General features: G+C 42.4%; 1 protein-coding gene across 1 annotated transcript in view; it reads left to right on the forward strand.

Moving 5' to 3' along the window:
- Positions 1 to 6,880: 6,880 nt before the first annotated feature.
- Positions 6,881 to 21,568, forward strand: part of CLCN3 (chloride voltage-gated channel 3) — a 78,725-nt gene continuing 64,037 nt past the window's right edge. The window contains exons 1-2 of the mRNA XM_070948196.1: positions 6,881 to 6,923; positions 11,185 to 11,362. Of these exons, the coding sequence (XP_070804297.1) occupies positions 11,203 to 11,362 (160 nt within the window). The 5' untranslated portion in view covers positions 6,881 to 6,923; positions 11,185 to 11,202. The remainder of the gene's footprint in view (positions 6,924 to 11,184; positions 11,363 to 21,568) is intronic.

Consider the following 21,568-nt stretch of genomic DNA (forward strand, 5'->3'; position numbering starts at 1 on the left):
CCACCATTAAACCATCTTTCCAAGCAGTCTCCATGTTTCCAGTGTCTTTTTTCCCACTTGGAGCTGAATCCAGAAGGATATTTCTTCCAACAATTTGGCTCCCACAGATGGGACTCCAAGCTAACCTAACCAATGGACCTGGCCCAGGTAAGCCTCCCTTGCTAGCAGCAGAGCCATTGAGTCTGTGGGTAAGTTTTCGTGGACCTTGGCCATTTGGAACTAGGTTTTAAGGGGGTTTTGAGTGCTGAGCTCAAAGGCTGCTTGGAAAGAAGGTGAGTCCTTCTAAATTTTAATTTTAAAGCATGGAAAAGCATGGGAAATGTGTGTATGCCTGCATGTGTGTGAGAGCCCTCCTCCCAATCACAGCTGGATCTTGCTTCCTCTGTGCATTTCCTAACCGCAGAAAGACCAACAGTCTGGCGAGCATGGGGTTTTGCCAGAGCACAGGACCTTCTGTTAGGGAAGGACGAAGTGTGCGTGTGTGGGATTCCATCTGGACAACAATCTGATTCCACTTCTTTGAGCGACCTCTAGCTGCACCTCTGCCTACTGCTAGTTCCACTGAGCCGTGACTAGTAGGATAGAGAAAGCAAGCGGGGGTCGCCGAATGTGGGACATTGTGTTTAAAGGGAACGGAAGCCGAGCGAACATTGAGCAAAAGTGAAAAAGGCAATAAAAGGGAGTCCCCGGTGTATTCCAAGAAAGCAGCCCCAGTGTATGCGTATTGAGTAGGGAGGTGCTAGCACTAGCTGTAGGGGCAGCAAAGTCCTCCTGGATCCTTTTTTGATCCGCAAATCTAGACTAATTCCCTAACTAAGAAGGGGGCCCGTACTTTGTGAGGGAATTGAAGTTCTTCCCAGAACCTTTTTTCTGAAAACCAAAGGAGAGTCGCCGGCTACAGCCACAGCGAACCTTACATTTCAACGATCATGGGAAGCAGTAGCTCGCGGGTGATGGAAAATCCCCTGGAAGAGTTGATTGTGGCTTAGGATGCCAGGCAGATGCCAGTCTTAACTGGCATGAGCAAAAAGCAAGCCAGGAAATTGTGTAAAAAATGGGCTCTGCTAAGAGATAACACTGGGAGACAAATTTGGCTAAATAAAGGTACTTAAAAGTAAAGGGAAATTTATAAATAGGAATGTTGGGGTTTTTATTTGTTTTGTTTGTCTCTTTCTCTGTCTTCTATGCAACCATGTGGTATGTTTGTTAAGATTTGTGCCTTTCCTAATTTAACTGAGATTTATGGCGGGAATGATCAGTATGTGTGTAAATCTCAGAGTTCTGTTTTCCTCTCTTTGTCCTCCTTGTTTTTTTATGTGTATATCTAAGTCTTTGTGTGCCCTCGAGGTAGTTGTAACTGTAAAATGTATCTGATCACTAGAGACAAGAATTTTAAACTTTTAGGGAAAAAAAAGGTTGAAACAATTCAAAATGGGGGAGAGAGAGAAAAAAGAAAGAACCTTTGCCCTGGGTTTGTCTGGCCAACTAGAACAGAGTAAAGAGAACTTTTCGTTTTATTTCTATTTTTCCCCCTCCTTCCATCTCTGTATCTTAAAGTAACAACTCAAGTTTATGAGGAAACGTTTTTAGTTCATTTACAAGAAAAAAAATTCAGTCTTGTACTCACTGTGTTTAAATGGTTTTACCTGCTCATCTCTTCCCGAAGTATGTGAATCCAGTTTTTCTTTCTCATCTGTTGTGTCTCCATTTTGTTGAAACCGCATTATCTGTTTAGTAACTGCAATACTGATGTGTTGTTTCTTTTCAAACTCTGCCTGCAAGCTATCTACTCCCCTCCCCCATCTCTAATCCTGTTACAATGCCCTTCCTGGGAAGTTTACCCACAAAGTGGGGGAGGGGACCCTATTCTCAGGTCTTTCAGCCCTGCACAAATGACTCTGCAACCTGTGTAAGCAGAACCCATGGATCCAGTTATTGCCTCCAGAGGAGACCTTACATCTGTTTGAGCCAGGAATTGGGTTTGAATCCAGCCTCCACTGAAAGACATCACAGCAACCAGAGTGGAGCAGACCTTCCCAAGCCTGACTGACCAGCCTTACCACCAAGCACGTCACCCAGCAGACGTGAAAGAAAAGACCCTGAGATGTACAAGTAAAGACCAGAAGACTCTTTTTAATCCCCAGAAGACAGCTGGAAAGACTATGGGGGAGGGTGGAAGTTCATTGTAAGGTTTTCTTTCTTGTCTCATTTATATTGTAATCAGTTTATTGTAAGAATTGTATTTGGGAATGGTTGCCACAGCAAGTTTTGTACACCTTAGATTTCTGTCTGGTGGGGAGGAGAAATATGTCCAAAATCTTTGCATTGCCTGTATTGTAAAAGTAGCTGCATACACATGTACATACAGACACACCATTCAGAATTAGACTGAAACGATTCCCTTCACTTACCTCCATGCAAAGTTTCTCCTAGGTTGATTTTTGCTCTGTGGCACTAAAAGCCCAAGTAGTCATATCTCCCTGCTAATTCCATGGGGGAGGGGGCAATCCCCCTCAGGCAATTCCCTCACTTGAAGAGATAGCAAAAAAAGTGATATCCAAAACCCAAGCCCTGACTGTGACTCACAAATGATGCTGCCCAGTTGCCCAGTAAAGAAAGATATGTTGCACTGGTGGTCTCATGAGTAGAAGTCCCAGGGCTCAGTGTGTGTAATAAATATATATATATATATATATATATATATAAAAGCCTGGATTGCACACTGACTAACCTCAATTTGGACTCACAAATCCTGGATGCACTAAAGTAAGAACTAGGGCAGGTTCACTAACCAACCCTTGGAAATGGGCAGCCTGCAATTTAAAGGAAAACCATGGCTGTGAAAAATTTTGGGACATGTGCTTGCTTGAAACCTGACTGGAAGCTCACAGAAGGTGATATCTGACATCTGAAATTAATTGGCATAGAAATTGGATAATGTAAAATTTCTTACCAGAAGTTTCCCCCTGGCTGCTAGACCTTCATGGTTGAAAGCTTTTGGGAGCCACTGAAGAAATCCTTTTCTGTTGCCTCCATCAATGCCTTCCCCTTTGCATCAGAACAATTAAAAGCACTCATCAAGTCTCCCTGATCTGATCAATTTTAATCTTTTGCCAAGAACATGTGTGTCCCACTCACATCAAAAAAAAAAAAAAAAAAAAGGAGGGATTGTAGGAAGTCAGCACCCACCCTTCTCCTAGAAGAATGAAATATTTTAGGAAATATTACAGGACAAAAGGCAAAAAAAAAAAAAAAAAAAAAAAGAAAAACCCTTCTCTGCTCTTAACCAGTGTCAGGTCTGGTTGTTCTCTGCTTACCTGCTAAGGGGTGTGTGTGTGTGTGTGTGTGTGTGTGTGTGTGCCAATTCAACCATCTAATGTGCAGTTATCCAATTTTGACCAGTGCTTAGAGAAAAAGTCAAGGGAAGGCCAGGAGGATGGAGGCCTGCCGAATTTCAGGGGGCAGAATGTTCCATAGGGCAGGATCTAGTAGTTTGGCTACCGTGTCTGATAGGACTGGTAGATGATCTCAGGGAAAGGTGGTCCTATAGATAACTTGGCCCTGTGCCTTATAGGGCTTTAAAGATGATGATTGGCATCTTGAATTGCACCCAAACTGGAAGCCAGTGCAGCTCACACAACAAAAACATTGCATGGGTAAATCAAGGGGCTTTCATCACCGTATATGCAGTTGCATTCTGTACAGTTGAAGTTTCCAGATAGTAAAGAGTATTGCACTAAACCCAAAGCAACAGGCTGATCTTATTTTCCATTTAATGTTTCATTTTGGTGATGCACCATTTTTCTTTCTTGTTTCTGATTTTGTATCCCAGTTATTCAGTTATAATTGCACATGTTCTGTACAGTTGTTGATTTGATTCTTACAGTGAGCTGGTGCTTATATTTGTTATTATAGTATTGACATCTTTTAATACTTGTGCTAGCTCTTTGGAACAAGCTTCAATGCAGGAAATCTTATTCTATTGTTTTGGTGCTGTTGTAGATACTCAATTATTCTTTCTTTCAATTCATCTTCTTTTTAATTAGAGGGCTTTGTTCATTCTGAGGAGGAGGAAGAGTGGAGAGTGCCTGATCTGGGAAGGAAAAACAATTCAACAGCTATGTTAGTTTGCAGAGGATTCAAGGCCTACAACATTGGTGGGTTTCAAAAATTTTCACTACCAGTTCGATGGATGTAGCTAGGTTGGGTGAGGCATGTGACTGAGTGGGAGTGGCCAACTTGATGTCACATGACCCTAGCCACACCCACAGGAAAAGGTAGGAAAATTTTTGGAATCTACCCCCACCCTCCCTTCACTAGTCCCCCACCCCATTTCCCCTCCTTTAGCAATCTCCCTAGCCCTGCCTCTTTGTTCAGGCTGCTTACCTTCTGCAGCAGCTGATCCAGAGTCCGGAAGACAAGCTGACCAGAGTTTTCGGTGGCCCCCAGCCAGCCACTGCTGCTGGAAAGCGGCTGGCAAAGAAGCCTCCCAGCCGCCTCCTCTTTGAGAGCTGCTTTGTGGCTGTGGCGGCTGGCCACAGGCTGCTGAAAAGTACCGAAGATCACAGAAAAAGCTGCTGCCGCTGCCATGTTCTTTGCATGTGCGCATCCCGTTGGACTTGCAAGGCAATGGGATGCATGTGTGTGAAGAACATGGCAATGAACATGGCGGTTGGGGTGTGTGAGCGGCGACCGGGGGAACTGGCTGAATACCACCTCTGGCCTACAACCACATTAAAGTTTGTGCCTCACTGTGTGACTAGTATTTTGTGGTGCCTTCAAGTCATTGTTGAGTCCTGGCAACTGCTTGGACAATGTTCCTACAGTTTTCTTGACAAGATATCAGAAGAAACTTGCCATTGCCTTCATCCTACAGCTGAGAAAGAGTTACAGGCCCAAGGTCACACAGCTGGCTTTGTAGAACTCACAGTATTTCCAGGCAGCAACCCCTCCCCTCCCCCTCAAAAAAACCCTCCAGAAAACTAGTTTATTATTCTTTTTCCTAGAATGAGAGAAAAATATATTTTACCTATCTATACTTGTATACATATTTAATTTGGTTGATTGGGGTTTTGCTGCTCAAAGCATTTTCCGAAATATGGAATTTTGCTTGGAATGAATAGGGAACATTGTTTCCATAGGACATTAGCATCTTTTCTAATACTGCAATCCTATTAAGCAGGTCCATTAAGTTATGTTGGTTTGGCAAGTTGGGAGGTAGAAATTCTAGATTATTTTCAAAAATAATTTTGAATCTCTGCTAGTGATTGTTGATTTTCATTTAGTTGGTCTACACACCTTTGTCAATGGGCCATTAAGGCCTCAGCAAAGCTCACTCATTCCCCCCACCTTTGTCAATGGACCATCATCTGCAACACAATAGGACCTATCTAACAATAGAAACTCCCCACATGGGACCTGGGAAGATTACATCAGGCAGCAAGGCTAGCTAAGACCCCCACCCCCTGTGAGTCTGACAACCAATCAGGATACCCTTCCTGTGCCCCAGGAAATTCAAAGCTCAGAGAGGGCATAAAACTCAGGGACTCACAGCATCTCTGCCCTTTTCCAAGTTGAGTTACTTGGGTTCAGTAACTCAAACCATGTGATCCTGTCCACCATTAAACCATCTTTCCAAGCAGTCTCCATGTTTCCAGTGTTTTTTCCCCCACTTGGAACTGAACCCAGAAGGATATTTCTTCCAACAATGGGAAACATGAGAAAGAGAAAGGAGAGAAAGAGAGGGGGGGAGAAGAAAAAGAAAAAGAGAAATGAAAGGGAGAGAAAGAGAAATGAGAGAGGGAAAGGGGGAGAGAAAGAAATGAGAAAATGATGGAGAGAATGAGAGGAAAAAGAAATGAGAGGAGGAGGAGAGGGAGAGATAAATGAGAGAGAGCTGGAGGGAGAGAATGAGAGAGTGAAAAGAGGGAAACATGAGAGAGAAGGGGGAGAGAAAGAAAGAAAAAGAAAGGAAGAGGGAGAGGGAAAAGAGAGAAAAACAGAAATGAGAGAGAGGGAGAGAGAGAGAGAGAGAAAGAGACCCATTTCCCACAGAAGACATTGGAGCCACAAAATCTGGGTAGGCGTGACGGGGGGGGGGGGGTTCATGTGATTGGCTGGGGTGACTGAGTTGGCCACACCCATCCAGGTTTTTCTATGGGAAAAGGGTCCAAATGGCTCTTTTGAGTGTTTAAGGTTGCAGACCCCTGGGCTAGTCCATCCTCTCAACCCTGGAAGGCGGTTATGGCAAATCACTTCCACAATCTTGCGGAGAAAATTTCAGGAACTAAACCTAGGCAATTTCCAAGAATCAACATTGATTCTAAGGCAAACAAAAGTAAAACTGAGTTAAAAGAAGTGGTTTGCAATAATATTTAGGAAACTAATTGACATACATTTTGGGGAACGACAAACTGAATTTATTAAACTAAATGGGTGTGTGTGTTAAAATGCAAGCTATATATTTTTATATCTTCTTCAAATTCGTGTCCTCCAGTTATGTAGTTCAGGCTGTTGGCTCCTACCTGGAGGTTCAAATTTTAAAACATCTGGCGGAAATGGGACTGAGAAACCCCTCGTTACTACAATATTCCTGGGTCAGCTGGGTCTTTGACAAAACTGTTTAGGCGGATGCGCAAAGTCGCAAACCAATTGGAACGAGGCTTCTAGAGTCAGGCGCATTATAGAGTCCTTCTCTGCGCTTGCGCAGCACAGAAAGCTTACCTCTCCGTCAAAAAAAGCTTCTTTTATGTGAACGGCGTCGGAAATTGATTGGTTGGTAGGATTTGATCTCGAGAAGTTCGTTCTGCCTCTACAAAGTCCCGCCCCCTTTCTCGCAGAGTCCTGGTTTTTCTTCCCAGCTCAGGAGCAGGAGGATGTGCGAGATCCTCTCCGGGAATCACCAGGCGGCGCCACGCGGCCAGGTAGGGCGGATTTTAGCCTAGGCGCTAGATCGGGGAGAGAGAGAGGAATCATTTTCAGAGACGCAATCGCAGAACTAGAGTGTGACAAACATTACAGTAGATGTGCGTGACTGAAAGAGAAGTGATCTAACTAGAGATGTTGCCGGCATCCTTCACCAGACACACCAGACACTCCTCCCTCCCCCTCCCGCCGCCATTTAACTGCAAGGGAGATGGTGATGGCAAGTCTGCCTTTCTATATATGTTACATCTAAAGCGGGAATGAATAGACAAGATGAGGCATCTTGAGATGAGCCTCAAAGGCTCTGGCTGTTCTACCCTTGACTATAGTAGCAGGAGGTTAACTAATAAAGTTTTTCTCTGCGAAATGCTGAAGCAAGCGTTCCTCATCCTGGTGCTTTCTGTATGTGTTAGAACAAGTAGTTACTGAAAATTCTGGGAGTTACAGTCTTAGCACATTGGAAGTCATAGGTTGTGCTGTGATTCGTTTTTTTTTAAAAAAGGCAGTATTTTACAAGGATTTTAAACTGTTGACTTTGATGCCGCTTTACTTTTTATTGTTCTCCTTTTCTCCTTTTTGGAAAAATGAGAGGAACTTTATATGGTATCTTACTGGACAAAATATCCCTACTGTATGGATGAAAAAGAAAAACAGTGGGCAATCTTTCTGGTATTCAGTAATTTCTTCCATGTGCCATGAATATTCTTTTGGAATCTGTCCTGTGAGAGATGTCCTCATTAAGTTGCTGTTTGTATCTTGTGAATTGAATAATACATGTGGAAGATTAATTTTAACTGAATTAAAGAAGACATGCATAGGTAAATGTTTCTGTAGGATGCTTCCTACAATATTTCTTTTAACATGTACTTGAAGCAGTGGTAATGCCTTTCCCGAGAAGGCAAAAGGAGGAGGAGGTTGTGATTTTTAGGCTATGCTTAATGATGCTGTCTGTTTTAATCAAAATCATTGCCTTGGTGTGACTTTGGAGACAGGTTAAGCCTAGCCACATATAGAATATATATGAAACTACTTCTGTAAGGCCAACTTTCACTAGAAAAGTTTTAATCCAATTGACTATGTGCTTGATCTTCTTTTGTTCCAAATTTTGAACCTAATTTTTAAGTTGCATAATCATTGTCCTCATACTTTCCTGCCAAGATATTTTTCTTTAGATTGCAGGATGTGGGACAGACCTATGCAGCTCAGCAAGGCACTATAGCTATTATTAGAAGAATATAAACAATAGAGGGTTCTCCTTTTATTATGTCCCTTAACATACCAAAGATTTGGTATGTTAACTTTTTGATTAAAAAGTTTGATTAAGGAGTTCGATCCTGACCTGCTCAAGGTTGACTCAGCCTTCCATCCTTCCAAGGGTCAGTAAAATGAGGACCCAGATTGTTGGGAGCAATATGCTAACTCTGTAAACTACTAAGAGGGAGCTGTAAAGCACTATGAAGTGGTATATAAGACTACTATTGCTACTAACAATCTGGAACTTTCTTTTTATTGTGCTTATGGAGTTGAATAGCTTTTAAATTTGATAGTTTTTATTCAGTTTCTTATGGAGAAAAAATATCTTCTTATCAGAGGTAATCAAAGTGTTAGGGTTAATAATACAAATAATCCAACCCTGCAGTAGTATGGATACATAGTGTTGCTGTTAGGAATGCTAGACATATGAGTTCTCAATAAGATTTTAATATAGTTTTTTAAAGTCATATGACACTCATGAGTTGTGATTATATATGCATAATATAGCTGATGGTTATTCAAGAAGAATGAAATATATTGTAAAATACAGGAATTGAATATGGAATATTGTACTAATTGGTTTGGCAACAACTTTGCTACTTTTCAGTTTTCTGGATTTCTTTAAATATAATTCAAGTTTTTTTCATTCTAGTTTTCAAAAGAACTTAATGAGGTTGGTTATGTGGGAGTCTAAGGCCAAAAAAATGAACCCAATTTTTTTACCCATGTTCTGAGAACTTTTTAAAACTATCATTTTCTCTGTCCTGAAAAGATTTGGAAACCTCTGGTCTGATTTGTACTTAACTGAAATATTAAAATTAAGTACGCCATAATATTCAGGTCCATCTATGTCTGAACCACTTAAGTGATACTGTTGATGTGCTTTCTCATGTCCTGGAGGGTGTGTAGGTCTGGATGAGAAGGAATTGGCTTCAGCTCAACCTTAATAAGACTGAGTGACTGTGAGGTTTAAGGCCCCTCAAATCCAATGATTTTCTTAATTGATTCTGGATAGGTAACAATCAAGCAGATGGCAGCGTGGTCAGGAGAACCTTTGCACAATTATGTTTTATGCACAGTTGTACCAATTCCTAGATCGTATTACTTATGGTCACTCATGCCTTAGTTCCCTTCTACTTGTATTATTGCAATGTGCTATATGTCCTTGAAGAGCATTCTGAAGCTTCAACGGGTCCATCATGCAGCAATATGTTCAGTATTAGACTTCCAAGGTATACCCACATAACACCTGTATAGTACAGGAAGTCCTTGAGTTGAAACAGTTCATTTAGTGACTGTTCAAAGTTACAATGGCATTGAAAAAAGTGACTTATAACAGTTTTTCATACTTACGACCGTTGTAGCATCCCCATGGTCATGTGATTAAAATTCTATATTTATGACAGTTGCAGTGTCCCAAGGTCATATGATCACCTTTTGCAACCTTCTGACAAGCAAAGTCAATGGGAAAGCAGATTCACTTAACAACCATGTTAGTAATTTAACAACTGCAGTGATTCACTTAACAACTGTGACAAGAGAGGTTGTAAAATGGCAAAATTCACTTAACAACTGTCTTGCTTAGAAACAGAAATTTTGGGCTCAGTTGTGCTCATAAGTCAAGGACTACTTTTTGGAGTCAGATAAAAAAGAGTAAACATGTTGATTCCAAGATTGCATGAATTCCACTTTTATGTATTATACATCAGTATAGCATGTTAAATTTAAAAACAATAGACACGATTTTTGAAAAATAAATAGTATTTAATATTGGCTGAGATTCAGGGAACATTTTCCATGTTCTGAGCATAAAGATTTCACCAATTTCCCTCACTGCAAATTGACAAACAGCTTGCCAATGAGATATAAAGTTGCAAGGAAAACTTTCTACTTGCTGAAGGTTGAATGTCTTATGCTTATTAGGCTTTAGTGAATTAGGGCAGTGGTGCAGTAAACTACAGATAACCATGACCACAATGGAGCCCAAAATTTCTTTTGTAAGCAAGACCATTGTTAAGAGAATTGTGCCCCATTTTATGATCTTTTTTTTGCCACAGTTGTTAAGCAAATCACTGCAGTTAAGTGAATCATGTAATTGTTAAATGAATCTGGCTTCCCCTATTGACTTCGCTTGTCATTAGCCAGCTGGGAAGGTTGCAAATGGTGATTACATGATCCTGGGACACTGCAACTGTCATAAATATATGCCAGTTGTCAAGTGTCTGAATTTTGATCGTGTGACCATGGGGATGCTGCAACATTCATAAGTGTGAAAAACAGTCACAGGTCACTTTTTGCAGTGCCGTTGTAACTTTGAATGGTCATTAAATGAATGACTGTAAGTCAAGGACTACTTGTATTGAAACTCAGGTGCTATAATTATGAAGATTTTCTGATAGGAAATTATGAATTAGTCAAATCACCATTAGATAAAATATGCCCTCAGGAAATGTAGTATTTTCTTAAGCACACATTTAATAATTTCTGTAGATTTCAAAAAATGCTTTTGGCAATGAAAATTATTTTTTGAAGTTCTGTAGTTTTTGTAGTATAAATAATACATTAGTGCCGGAAGCATTCAAAATATTAAAGTCAAAATTTAATTAAAAAACTTAAATCTGCCTTTAAATAATTTTCAGCATCTGCTCTTGTGTGAATAATATTCTCTGTTAAAATAAGGGAGAATATTTGTAGCTCAGGGTTGACATGAGGGGGTCCTCTAAGCGTGGTTGTTTTCTTTCATACGTTTCATTGCCCGGACTAGATAACATTATCAGTGCTAGTGGACTAGCACAGGACTAGCATTGATGATGTTACCTAGTTTGGCTAATGAAATGTCTGCAAGAAAACAACCAAGTTCAAAGAGTCTCAAGGACCCCTCACTCTCTGTTAATTATAGCTTCACTGAAATATTCCATGTATAACATGTATATTACTTAAAAAATCCTTTTTGTTTTTCCTCTTTAAAAAGTTACATCTAATTATTTCTGTCTTCTTTTTTTTTAGCTTACAAAGGGAAGCTAAATGGAGTCTGAACAACTGTTCCATAGAGGTTACTATAGAAATAGTTACAACAGCATAACTAGTGCTAGTAGTGATGAAGAATTGCTAGATGGAGCTGGTGTTATCATGGATTTCCAGACCTCTGAGGATGACAATTTATTAGATGGTGACATATGTATTGGTGAGTCTGTATATTACTGCTATATTGTTTAATTAATTAATTTCATTTATATCTTCTAACACAGCAGTCCCTAACCTTTCTAATTTCCTGGACCTGCAGCAGCAGCAGTGGTGGCAGAGGTGGGGAGGGGATGGTTTCATGAACGCGACCAAGCTCCTGCACATGCACAAATGAAGCTTCGTGCACTCGCCCGCCACTTGCGCACCCCATTTCCCAATATGCAGCCCCTGCTCTAGCATTACTAATCTGGCATTGTGGTATAGCTTTTTTTAGAGAGAGTGATGCATTAAGAATAGAAATTGACTTTTTTTTATATAAATGTAATATAAAATGAAACAAATAACTGTACTGATACGTCATTTGACTTTCTTGTGTTTGGAGCTACAGCTTGAGCCCATAAATCCTAATGCCCCTTTCATTTCCTGGTTCTGATTTCTATAGTTTTATTTTTTATTTTTATTTTTTTGAATATATATAATTGTTTTATTGTATAATGTACTTTTTTTGTTGTGCTTTGTTATATATGTTTTGTGCGTGTTTTATTTATTTGTTAATAAAGTTTATAATTTTTTTATTTTTTTTATTTTTTTATTTTTTTTAATTTTTTTTATTTTTTATTAACATAGACAAACGTAAAAACACAAATACATACAAACACGTATACATTAACACAGTGCAAAAACAAAAAAGAAACAAGAAGTCTATAGACTAGCTCTTAAGAAATTCTCGCATCAGTGGTTGATTTCTATTTCACTTATTTTTTTCCTTATCTTGCAGTTTACGAATTTGCTTGCTTTCACTTTGATGCATTTATACATTTTCAGCCGTATCTTTCTACAGTCATATTAACCATTTATTTATATCATTATACAACTCTTCTCTTGTGCCTAGTTCTGTGTTTCTTAATTTAAATTCTCCAAGTATTCTATGTTGTTGGCCCTATCTTTCCCTCTGATTTCTATAGTTTTAGATATAACCTTTAAATTGGGAAAACTATGATTAGTGCAAATCAGTTTGACTCCAATTAGAATTGAAACCATGAACTGAATTAGGTCTTTGATTTAGATTTAGAGGCAAATTATGAGCTGTGATAGCTATAATTGCTAAATTCAGATATCACAACTGTAGATAATAAAAAACCCAGAAGAATCTGGAAATGGAATGGAAGTATTTATTTATTTATTTATTTATTTATTTATTTATTTATTTATTTAGCTTGCTTATATGCTGCCCTCTCTCCGGAAAGGACTCAGGGTGGCTCACAGCAATAAAAACAGATAAAATCAATATTAAGTGTTAAAAACCATTAAAACTCCCCTTAAAAACCCCTTCAGTCCAATCCGGCCTGGCGAAATAAGTAACACAAAGCAGGAACTTAAGCTTCATTTTGAGAGTATAACTTACTGATGCTGCAATCTGAGATAAAATGACTAGTTAATTGGGGAATGTTTACCAATTTCCCATGTGTATTTGTTTTCTGAGCAACCAGAAATATGATTTTAAACAATTTGCTTGTGACTGATAATAAAGAGAGAAGTTGTCTGTTTTGAATTAAACCAATTTACTGGAAATAGCTTTCTTTTACTGTCAGAATAAATATCTAATAATTGCCATACTTAGCTACCATATTTTTTGCACTATAAGACGCTCCGGATCATAAGACGCACTTAGGTTTTCGGGAGGAAAACAATAAAAAAAATCTGCCTCTGCCTCCCAGCATCCATCGGTATTCATCTGGCTAGCGTCCTTGCAGCAAACAGCCCGGTCAGCTTCAGCACGTTATCATAGCCTGATTTAGCACGAGCAGCTGATTGGTGGTTGGATCGGACTCCTAGAATACTGGCGATCAGCTGTGCCAGGCTTCGGGGATCGACGCCTCCGTGCGCCCCGTTTTCGGCCCATTCTAAGTGGCGGCAATCCCCACTGCCTGGAATGGGTTGAAAACAGGACGCAGGGAGGCCGAAAATGGCCGAAGGGTGGGGGCCAGTGAGTGGGTGGGGCTTCGGCAACATTTGTTCAATAAGACGCACAGACATTTTCACCCACTTTTTTGAGGGTGGGGTGCGTATTTAAATACGGTATTTTAAATCCAACCTATCTTATCACTAGTGGTATATTATCACAATGCATTCTGTGCTTCACAGTGTTATTGTTAACTGAAACTAGACAACCTGTGACCCATTGGGACATCATCTCAGAAATATTTCCTTACAGATTCCTCAGCGCCTTCAAATCTTGATAAAACTATGCAGTAAATTCCACCAAGTAGTCAGCATTATATCATAGATTTATGAAGACAATAATCACCTTGGCAAAAAGACATATTCGTTGAGGATTTAGTACATCCCAGGTTGGGAAAAAAAGATATTGAAGGACTCTACCAGGTATTCCCACAGAGCTGTGATCCGGAGATTGCTGATGATCTCTTACACAGCTTGGATGCAGCTTGACGTAAGAAATGGAAACAATATACAGAATCATGAAATTTCAGCAAATCCAGCAGGAAAGCTTGGAGCCTATTAAGGAAACTGGGAGAAGTTAGACAACCTACAGAACAAATACTCTATGTAACTCCTTACCAAGTAGCCTCTTGAGTTGTATCTCTCTCCAAAGCTCCAAGGGTGAAAGGACACTCCAATCTCATCAAGAAAGTGCTTTCAGCTTTTTGGCGGACAGGCTGAACGCTTTCTGAGTACTCTTGTCCCTTCTCTGTAAAGGAAATTGATACTGCCATTGGTACTCTGGAATCCAGGAAACCCCCACTAACACTTGCACAACATTTGCCCAACAGCTTTAACATCGATTCCCAATGGAAAGCCAAATGGGCTGCTGAACATCCATACATAGGAAGACATTTAAATAACCCCACATGAACTGCCAGGCTTTGAACTACTATATCAGCAATGGACAACCCTGAATATGATTCGAACCTCACATGGCATCTGCATAGTATGCTCCCCTCGGTGTAACTGTGGGGTCACACATCAAACTGTAGATCACATCTTGACTGGCTGTAAGTTGAGGGCATATACCAGTCCAGTATCTGATTTTTTAAATATAAACTGTGTGCATCAATGGTTAAATGGCCTAGATATTGGTACCTGAATTTATATCTTTTGAATATTTATATTTTATTGTGTTTTACTAATCTAGGTGAAATGTTAATATATATTGTTAGTTTATGTATGATATGCCATATACTAAATAAATAAATAAATAAATGCCTTCAACTATGTCAGAGCTTCTGAAGGTATTGGAAATATCTTTAAAAATTCAGGGAGATATTCAGAAATGTATCTGGCTTGAAAGTAGACCATGCTATTGCAAAGTCAAACAACGGAGTTGACCCCTGGAAGTGTTTTATGACCTTTTGTATTAAATCATAAACTATTTTATGGTAATTTTTTATATCATAAAATATTTGCAAAATTTGCAAAATTTCAATTCCACAAGAGTCATGGGTCCTGGGTTTTGGACACATTCTGTAAATTAGCCCATTTGAGATACTTCAGGTCAAAAATTGTTGCCCTATCAAGCAACTATTTCACCTAGTTAAAGGTTATAGGAAGTAGAGTTTTTATATATAGATAGATTTACTAAGATTTACTAAATGGTAAGTAAAGGAAATAAACTGGATATCCTGAGTAAGTTGAGCAATAATGCATGCTCCCTGAAATAATATTTAAAGTGGGATTGGCATTTTGTTTAACAATTAGAAGTAATTGACTTAAATAATTTAAATTCTAATTATTAAAGTTGTATATTTTGAGTCCTGTATTGAAGCTTTTATTTATATCATCAATCTTATACGTTAATTTTATATTTCTTATTGGTAAGAATTATTGATAAGAATCATTAAGATGATTATCTTATTGATAAATCTAATCATGGCTATATTACCATTGCTATATAAAAGTGGATATTAAAAGTGAGTAATAGAAAGCAAAACAGATTGATATAATGGACATTTAGTATCAATATGTAATTAATTCAGTTCTTAACATACTGCTACATCCTCTCATTTTTAAACTTATATTTTACAAGACTTTTAAAAAACAAATAACAGACTCATATCCTGAATCCATCCATATTAAGGAATCCCTTTATTCTCCATAGTGGTGGAGAAAGCAGCCAGGAATGGGTTGTTCTCGTCTGTTTAGCTTGAAGGACTGAGTCTGTAGTTAAGTTAAATCCGCCCCTGTTGCTAGGGATATCCAGCTTTTGTCTCAGTCCTTCAGACTAGACAGATGTCTCGGGCTGGTTCTCTTACCAAGATTTAATTAATTCCATTCCTGATTGCTGTTTTCCTTGACTTGTCTCTGTTTTCTCATTTGACTTGATTCTTCTAACAGTGAGTTACGGACACTTCGTTTCTGTGGAGACTTATTCCTCCTCTGCAGGCTTGCCTGCTCTCAAAGGGAGCCCACCCCCCTGACCTTTTTTTCTGATATCTGCTCCGTTGAACTAGCAGGCGTTCCGGAGCACTGTGGGGCCTTGTGCCTCTCAGGGGGCTTGGATTTGAACAAGAGGAGCTCCATGCTCCCTGCAGCTATATAACTTCGGTGAGGAGCCTTGCGCTCCGTATTGGGCTGGGCGGGCGGCCATTGGTTTTTCGATCTCCCTGGAGGTCGCCTGATGCGCAGATCCTCTGGTGGAGCTTCGCGCTCCCATTATGCCCGCCAGTCTGCAGAAACTGCCCTTCCCGGTTTGGCAGCAGTGATTTCAGAGGGAGCCATTTCCTTTTTCCGCCTCAGGAGCTTCGCGCTCCATTGCTCGCTGTTGGGAACCGTTTGGGACTTCAGGCTGCCATAAGCCATTTTGGAACTTTCAGGAGCTTTGCGCTCCATTTATTCCTGGTGGCTGCCATTTTGAGCTTCACACTCAAATTACTATTTAATTTATCGCATTTCTGTGCCGCCCAACTCCCGAGGGACTATTAGCACATTTGTGCTCTGCAGGTGGCCTCTGTGCTTTGGCCAGAGCCACCTATACTGCCGTCTGGCCTAGAGATTGGAACCTCGCAATTTGACTGCCCAGGAACCCTTATCCTTAAAGGTTTTCTATTGCTCCGCCTGTGGCAGCTATTTACAGCTTACTTTTACCTCGCAGTTGCTTGTGGCCATTTTGGAGGCCTACTTGGCACTGTTATTGGCCTGCCTTTCTCCAAGGGCAGCATCTGTCATCTTGTCCGGAGTCGGTGTCATCAGCTTTTTCACACACGACCCGTCCGGTGACCCTTCAGGAGGTTGACCACCAGGACCCGGACCTGTCTGACGATGAGGGCCTCTTGCCGGAGCAGCCAGCATTTACCGGTCTTTTTCCTCCAGCAGTTTTTAAAACTTTGCTCTTTAAAGCGTCTAAAGTGGCGCAACTTGACCCTCCGGTGGCTGGGGAGGCTCCTCCGCCTCCTCAACGTCCATTTAACCCTCTCTTCTTGGAGCCGGCCAAACCTGTGGACTCTGTCCCAGCACCTCCACTATTCCTGGATGTTATTCAATGCCAGTGGCCATCGCCTGGCTCTGCTCCGGTGCTTTCTTCTGCTGACAGGCGCTATTTTAATGTGGCATCCGATTTGGCAGCTTTGATGCAAGTTCCCATGGTAGATGACCCTATTGCAGCCTTGCTGCCTAACACTGCCACCCGGGCAAATGGGACGAGGGTATCTGTCCTGAGGAATGCTGGTTGAACCAGGCTCTCCAACGAGCTCACCAAGGGGCTGCCTGGGCGATTAGATCTGCCACCACAGCCTCTTTCTTCAACAGAGTGACTTTGTTCTGGTTGAGTCAGCTCCAGGGCAAATTGCCTCCTGATGACTCCAGGCTGCAGCAAGACTTAAATAAAATCATCACTGCAGTCCAGTTCTCAGCAGACATCACCCTCAATTCTGCCCGCTTCTCTTTGAAGTCCATGGCTTCGACGGTGGCGGCATGTGGACTAGTCTGGCTCCGGCATTGGCAGGCGGACACCCGTCACAAGTGGCATCTGGCTTCAGCCCCCTTTATGGGGGGCAAGTTGTTTGGCTCCTCCTTAGATCTTTTCCTCGTGGAGTCGAAAGACAAGCACAAGATCTTACCTTCATCTCAGCATAAAACTGACTCTCAATTTTATCCCTTTTTCCGCAGGCCTCCTGTGAGGGGATCCTATTGGAGTGCTGGAACCTCCCATCCCCAGGGGTCCTTTGTGCCTAGACAGTGGGGAACCCAGGACAGGCTGTACCGAGGTAGAAAATTCCCTGGTAAATGGTCCTTTCGAGGGGGAGGAAGTTGTCCTTTCCGCTGCCAATGCTAACATGCCTGACGTTCCCACCAGAGGCAGGCTAGCTCTATTTGCTGACCAATGGGACGTTCTCACGTCGGACTCTTGGGTCAGGGATATGGTAAGATCTGGTCTATCCCTTGAATTCCTCTCCACCCCCCCACCCCCCGAGGTTCTTTATTTGCTGTCCCGTCTCTAAAGATAGGCACAAAAAGGTCCTCATGGATTTGGCCGTATGACACCTTCTGGACATTCAAGCTATCCAAGAGGTACCAGAGAATCAGATGGGTCAGGGGTTCTATTCTTTACTATTTCTGCTTCCCAAGTCCTCGGGTGGGTGGAGACCGATTCTGGACCTCAAAAGACTGAACCGATACATTATTTATAAACGGTTCAAAATGCAGTCTCTTCAATCTATTTTGGCTGGCATCAGGAAGGGCGACTTCCTCGCTTCTATTGACTTCACTGAGGCTTATTTACACATCCCTATATTTTCCCCGCATTGCAAATATCTAAGGTTTTATTATGCCAGTACGCACTATCAATACCGTGCCTTACCATTTGGACTTTCTTTTGCACCCCGTGCCTTTACTAAGGTACTAGCTGCCTTGGCGGCTCATCTTTGGGCCATCCCTGTCTGTGTCCAATGTTACTTGGAGGATATTTTAATTCAGTCCTCTTCTGAACATCTTTCCCTAGAGGATCTCCAAGTAACTATGCATTGCCTCAGGGAGCACGGTTTCTCTATTAATATAGAGAAAAGCCACTTGGTTCCGTCGACACGTATGCTACATCTTGGGGCGATGATAGATTCTCTAGACGGTAAAGTCTACCTCTCTCAGGAGCGACAGGCCAGCTTTAAAGAACTCGTAGGTATAGTTCAGAGAGAACGTAAGGTTCCCCTGGCACTGCTGTGTACGCTTCTAGGCAAGATGGTTTCGGCCATCCACATTACCCCGTGGGCTCGCCTTCATGCAAGAAACCTTTCAGAAGACAGGCAAAGGCAATTCTCCAGCCGGGGTCCGGGTTCCCCGCAGCATCAGCAGATCCCTCACCTGGTGGAGGTCTACGGCCGATCCAAGGGGCGGCTGTTCCACGAGCCTCACTATCTGGTGCTGACGATGGACGCAGGCCTCACTGGTTGGGGGGCACATCTCCAGACGCAGGTTGCTCAGGACAAATGGTCGGGCTGCAACCTATACTGGAGCATCAATTGGCTGGAGTTGCGTGTAGTCTATTTGGCCCTCCTGCACTTCCGGCAGCTGGTCACGGACCAATGTGTTGGTTCTTAACAAGAATCTGACCACGAAGGCTCATATAAATTGCCAGGCGGGCACCAGATTCACAGGTCTGATGTTGGAGGCCTCCAGGCTGAGCTTATGGGCGGAGCGTCACCTGCGTTCCTTGACAGTGGAGCACATCTCTGGGGCATCCAACGTGCAGGCAGACTGCCTCAGCTGGACAGCCATAGACTATGCAGAGTGGTGTCTGCACCTTCCATCTTCCGGAACCTCTCTTCCGCTCACAACAGTTTGTTTTCTGACCCAACGAGGATAATTATCAACAAACCTCTATCACAATGGTTCAGCTTCATGCCGAGAACATGCAGCTGCAGCAGCAAGTAGCTTTGTTAGCTGCACAGATGGCTCAGCTCCAAGCTACAGCTTCTCCCCGTCCCCGTAGAAAAGGTCATGTTGCCGTGCCAGACAAGTTTGATGGCACTCAAGCCATGTTTCCTGCTTTTATGGGACAATGCCAGCTTTTTATCAGCCTGAGAACGGAGGATTTCCCCACTGACTGGGATAAAGTAGGGTTTGTACTCAGCCTGCTCTGCAGCCTGCTGGTCCAGCCTAGTCCTCTGTAGGATGATTTCAGGGGGTTTTGTGAGCACCTCAGACTTATGTATGAGGACCACATCAAAATGCAGACAGTCACCAGACGACTGAAGACCCTGAAGCAGAGCCGGAAACCACTGCAGGAATATGTCAGTGAGTTTCGGCTCATTCGCCTAGAATGAGGCGGCCCTCATGGATGCGTTCCAGGATGGCTTATCAGAGGAGTTGCAAGACGAGTTGGTCTGGGTTGATATCTCTCCGACCCTCAACATGCTGGTACATCTGTGCCTTAGGATCGACACCCAGTTGCAGATACGCACCAGTCGCCATGCCTGCCAGGAAACCTGTGTGGTTCCAGTCAGGCATGAGACCCCAGCTCCATGGGAGGAGCCCATGGAAATAGGTTCAGCCCGACCCCGTCTGTCAGTGGCCAAAAAAAATAGACGACAATCAGGGGGGTTGTGCTTGTATTGCGGGCACATGGCCGCCTCTTGCCCAAAGAAGCGATGAGAGGAGTCGGCTCCTGGGCCTGCCCCAAAGCCACAGAAAACCCTGTCGGGAAACACCCTAAACCCGATCTAGGAGAGACCCTGGGTCAGGCGCACACCAATACCAAGGCCTACCTGATAGGGTCGTTTCCGACAGAGGGGCTCAATTTACAGCCCAGTTTTGGAAAGGGCTGATGACGGCCTTGAACGTGAAAATCTGCCTGTCATCGGCACATCATCCGGAAATCGACGGTGGGATAACTGAGAAAGTTATCGGCATTCTGGAGCAATACCTGTGCTGCTTTGTGAACCAGCGACAAGATAATTGGTCAAACTATTTGGCAGTAGCAGAGTTTGCATTCAACAACTCACAGAACACCTGTACCCAACAACCCCTTTCCTGGCTAATGTGGGATATCTTCGGTTCTTTCCCCTCACGCAACTCGACTCCCCGATAGCTGATGACTATCTGAGTTGCAGGCCATCCATCAGTTGGTGCGATGGTATCTAGAGAAAGCCAAAGAGGACTATAAGAGAGTCATGGACCAATCTCAGCAGGCGACGCCGCCATTGGCTGTGGGGGAGCGGGTTTGGTTGTCCACCAGGCACCTTCCATCAGACTGGCTGATCAAGAAGCTAGACTGCCGAGGGGACTTCCAGTTGGCGCCACACAGCGAACGGACGGGGAAATAGTGGGGCTTTTTGGAGCCCCGCGAAAACCCCGTCTATTAAGCCACCGCCGGCAGGTCTGCGGACCTACCCTGTCCTGGAGAGACAGGGGATTAAAGAGGGACCCCTTGGATGGCCGAGAGGACAGGGCAGGTTCCTCAGGGCCAGAGGATCGCCCTCTGTGCCGGCGGCGGTGGGAGAGGCAGCCATGGCGGCTGCCCCAAAGCTTCTCCAACCGGGACAAGCAAAGTGCAGGAGGAGACACAGGAGCAAGATGTTTGAATGCCAGGTGAGTAGGACTAGCCCAGGCGGGATCAGTCTTCAAATATTTAATTACTAATAATGCCCTGGCCTTAACAGCGGCTAAGAACTATTTGGGCAAAGAACTCAAAACAATTAACAAGGAGAGGACCCATTAAAGGACAATAGTACTTATTGACTGCTTTTGGAATTTAATGTCCCTTTGGATGGATTTAAAATTTGATATTTTCTTGGTCCTTAATGAGAATGGATTAGCTTTGAAGAGGAAAAAGGAAACAAGAGGAAACAAGCAGAATGTCTTTTTAAAGCTAGGAGAATAATAAGCGGAGGAAGCTAAAATGGTTGCCTGCTGAGAGGGAAAGTGCAAACTGCAGTTGTGGATTTCTTGCTGTTTAAAGAAGAAACTTTGTATCTTGCTACCCGAACTGGATTATCTTGAGGAAAAACTAAAGAGGCTTGATTTTAGATGTACTTAAACTGTTTTTGGACTACTTATGGACAGTTGGAAAGAGGAAATTAATTGGAACAATTAAAATTGCTGATTAATGGCGTTGTAACAAAAAGGAGAAGGGTGTAGCCCCAGAAGAAGACATGATGATACCATATATGGAATACAAAAGAACTAAATCCTTTAGTCTTTATAACTTTATTGATTTTAGAATTGAAAGGAAAAAAAAAGTTTGGACAGATTGGAGAAA

Source organism: Pituophis catenifer, unplaced genomic scaffold, assembly GCF_029215685.1.
Source record: "Pituophis catenifer annectens isolate HBS135680 unplaced genomic scaffold, rPitCat1.0.hap2 SCAF_8, whole genome shotgun sequence".
Taxonomy (NCBI): Eukaryota; Metazoa; Chordata; class Lepidosauria; order Squamata; family Colubridae; genus Pituophis; species Pituophis catenifer.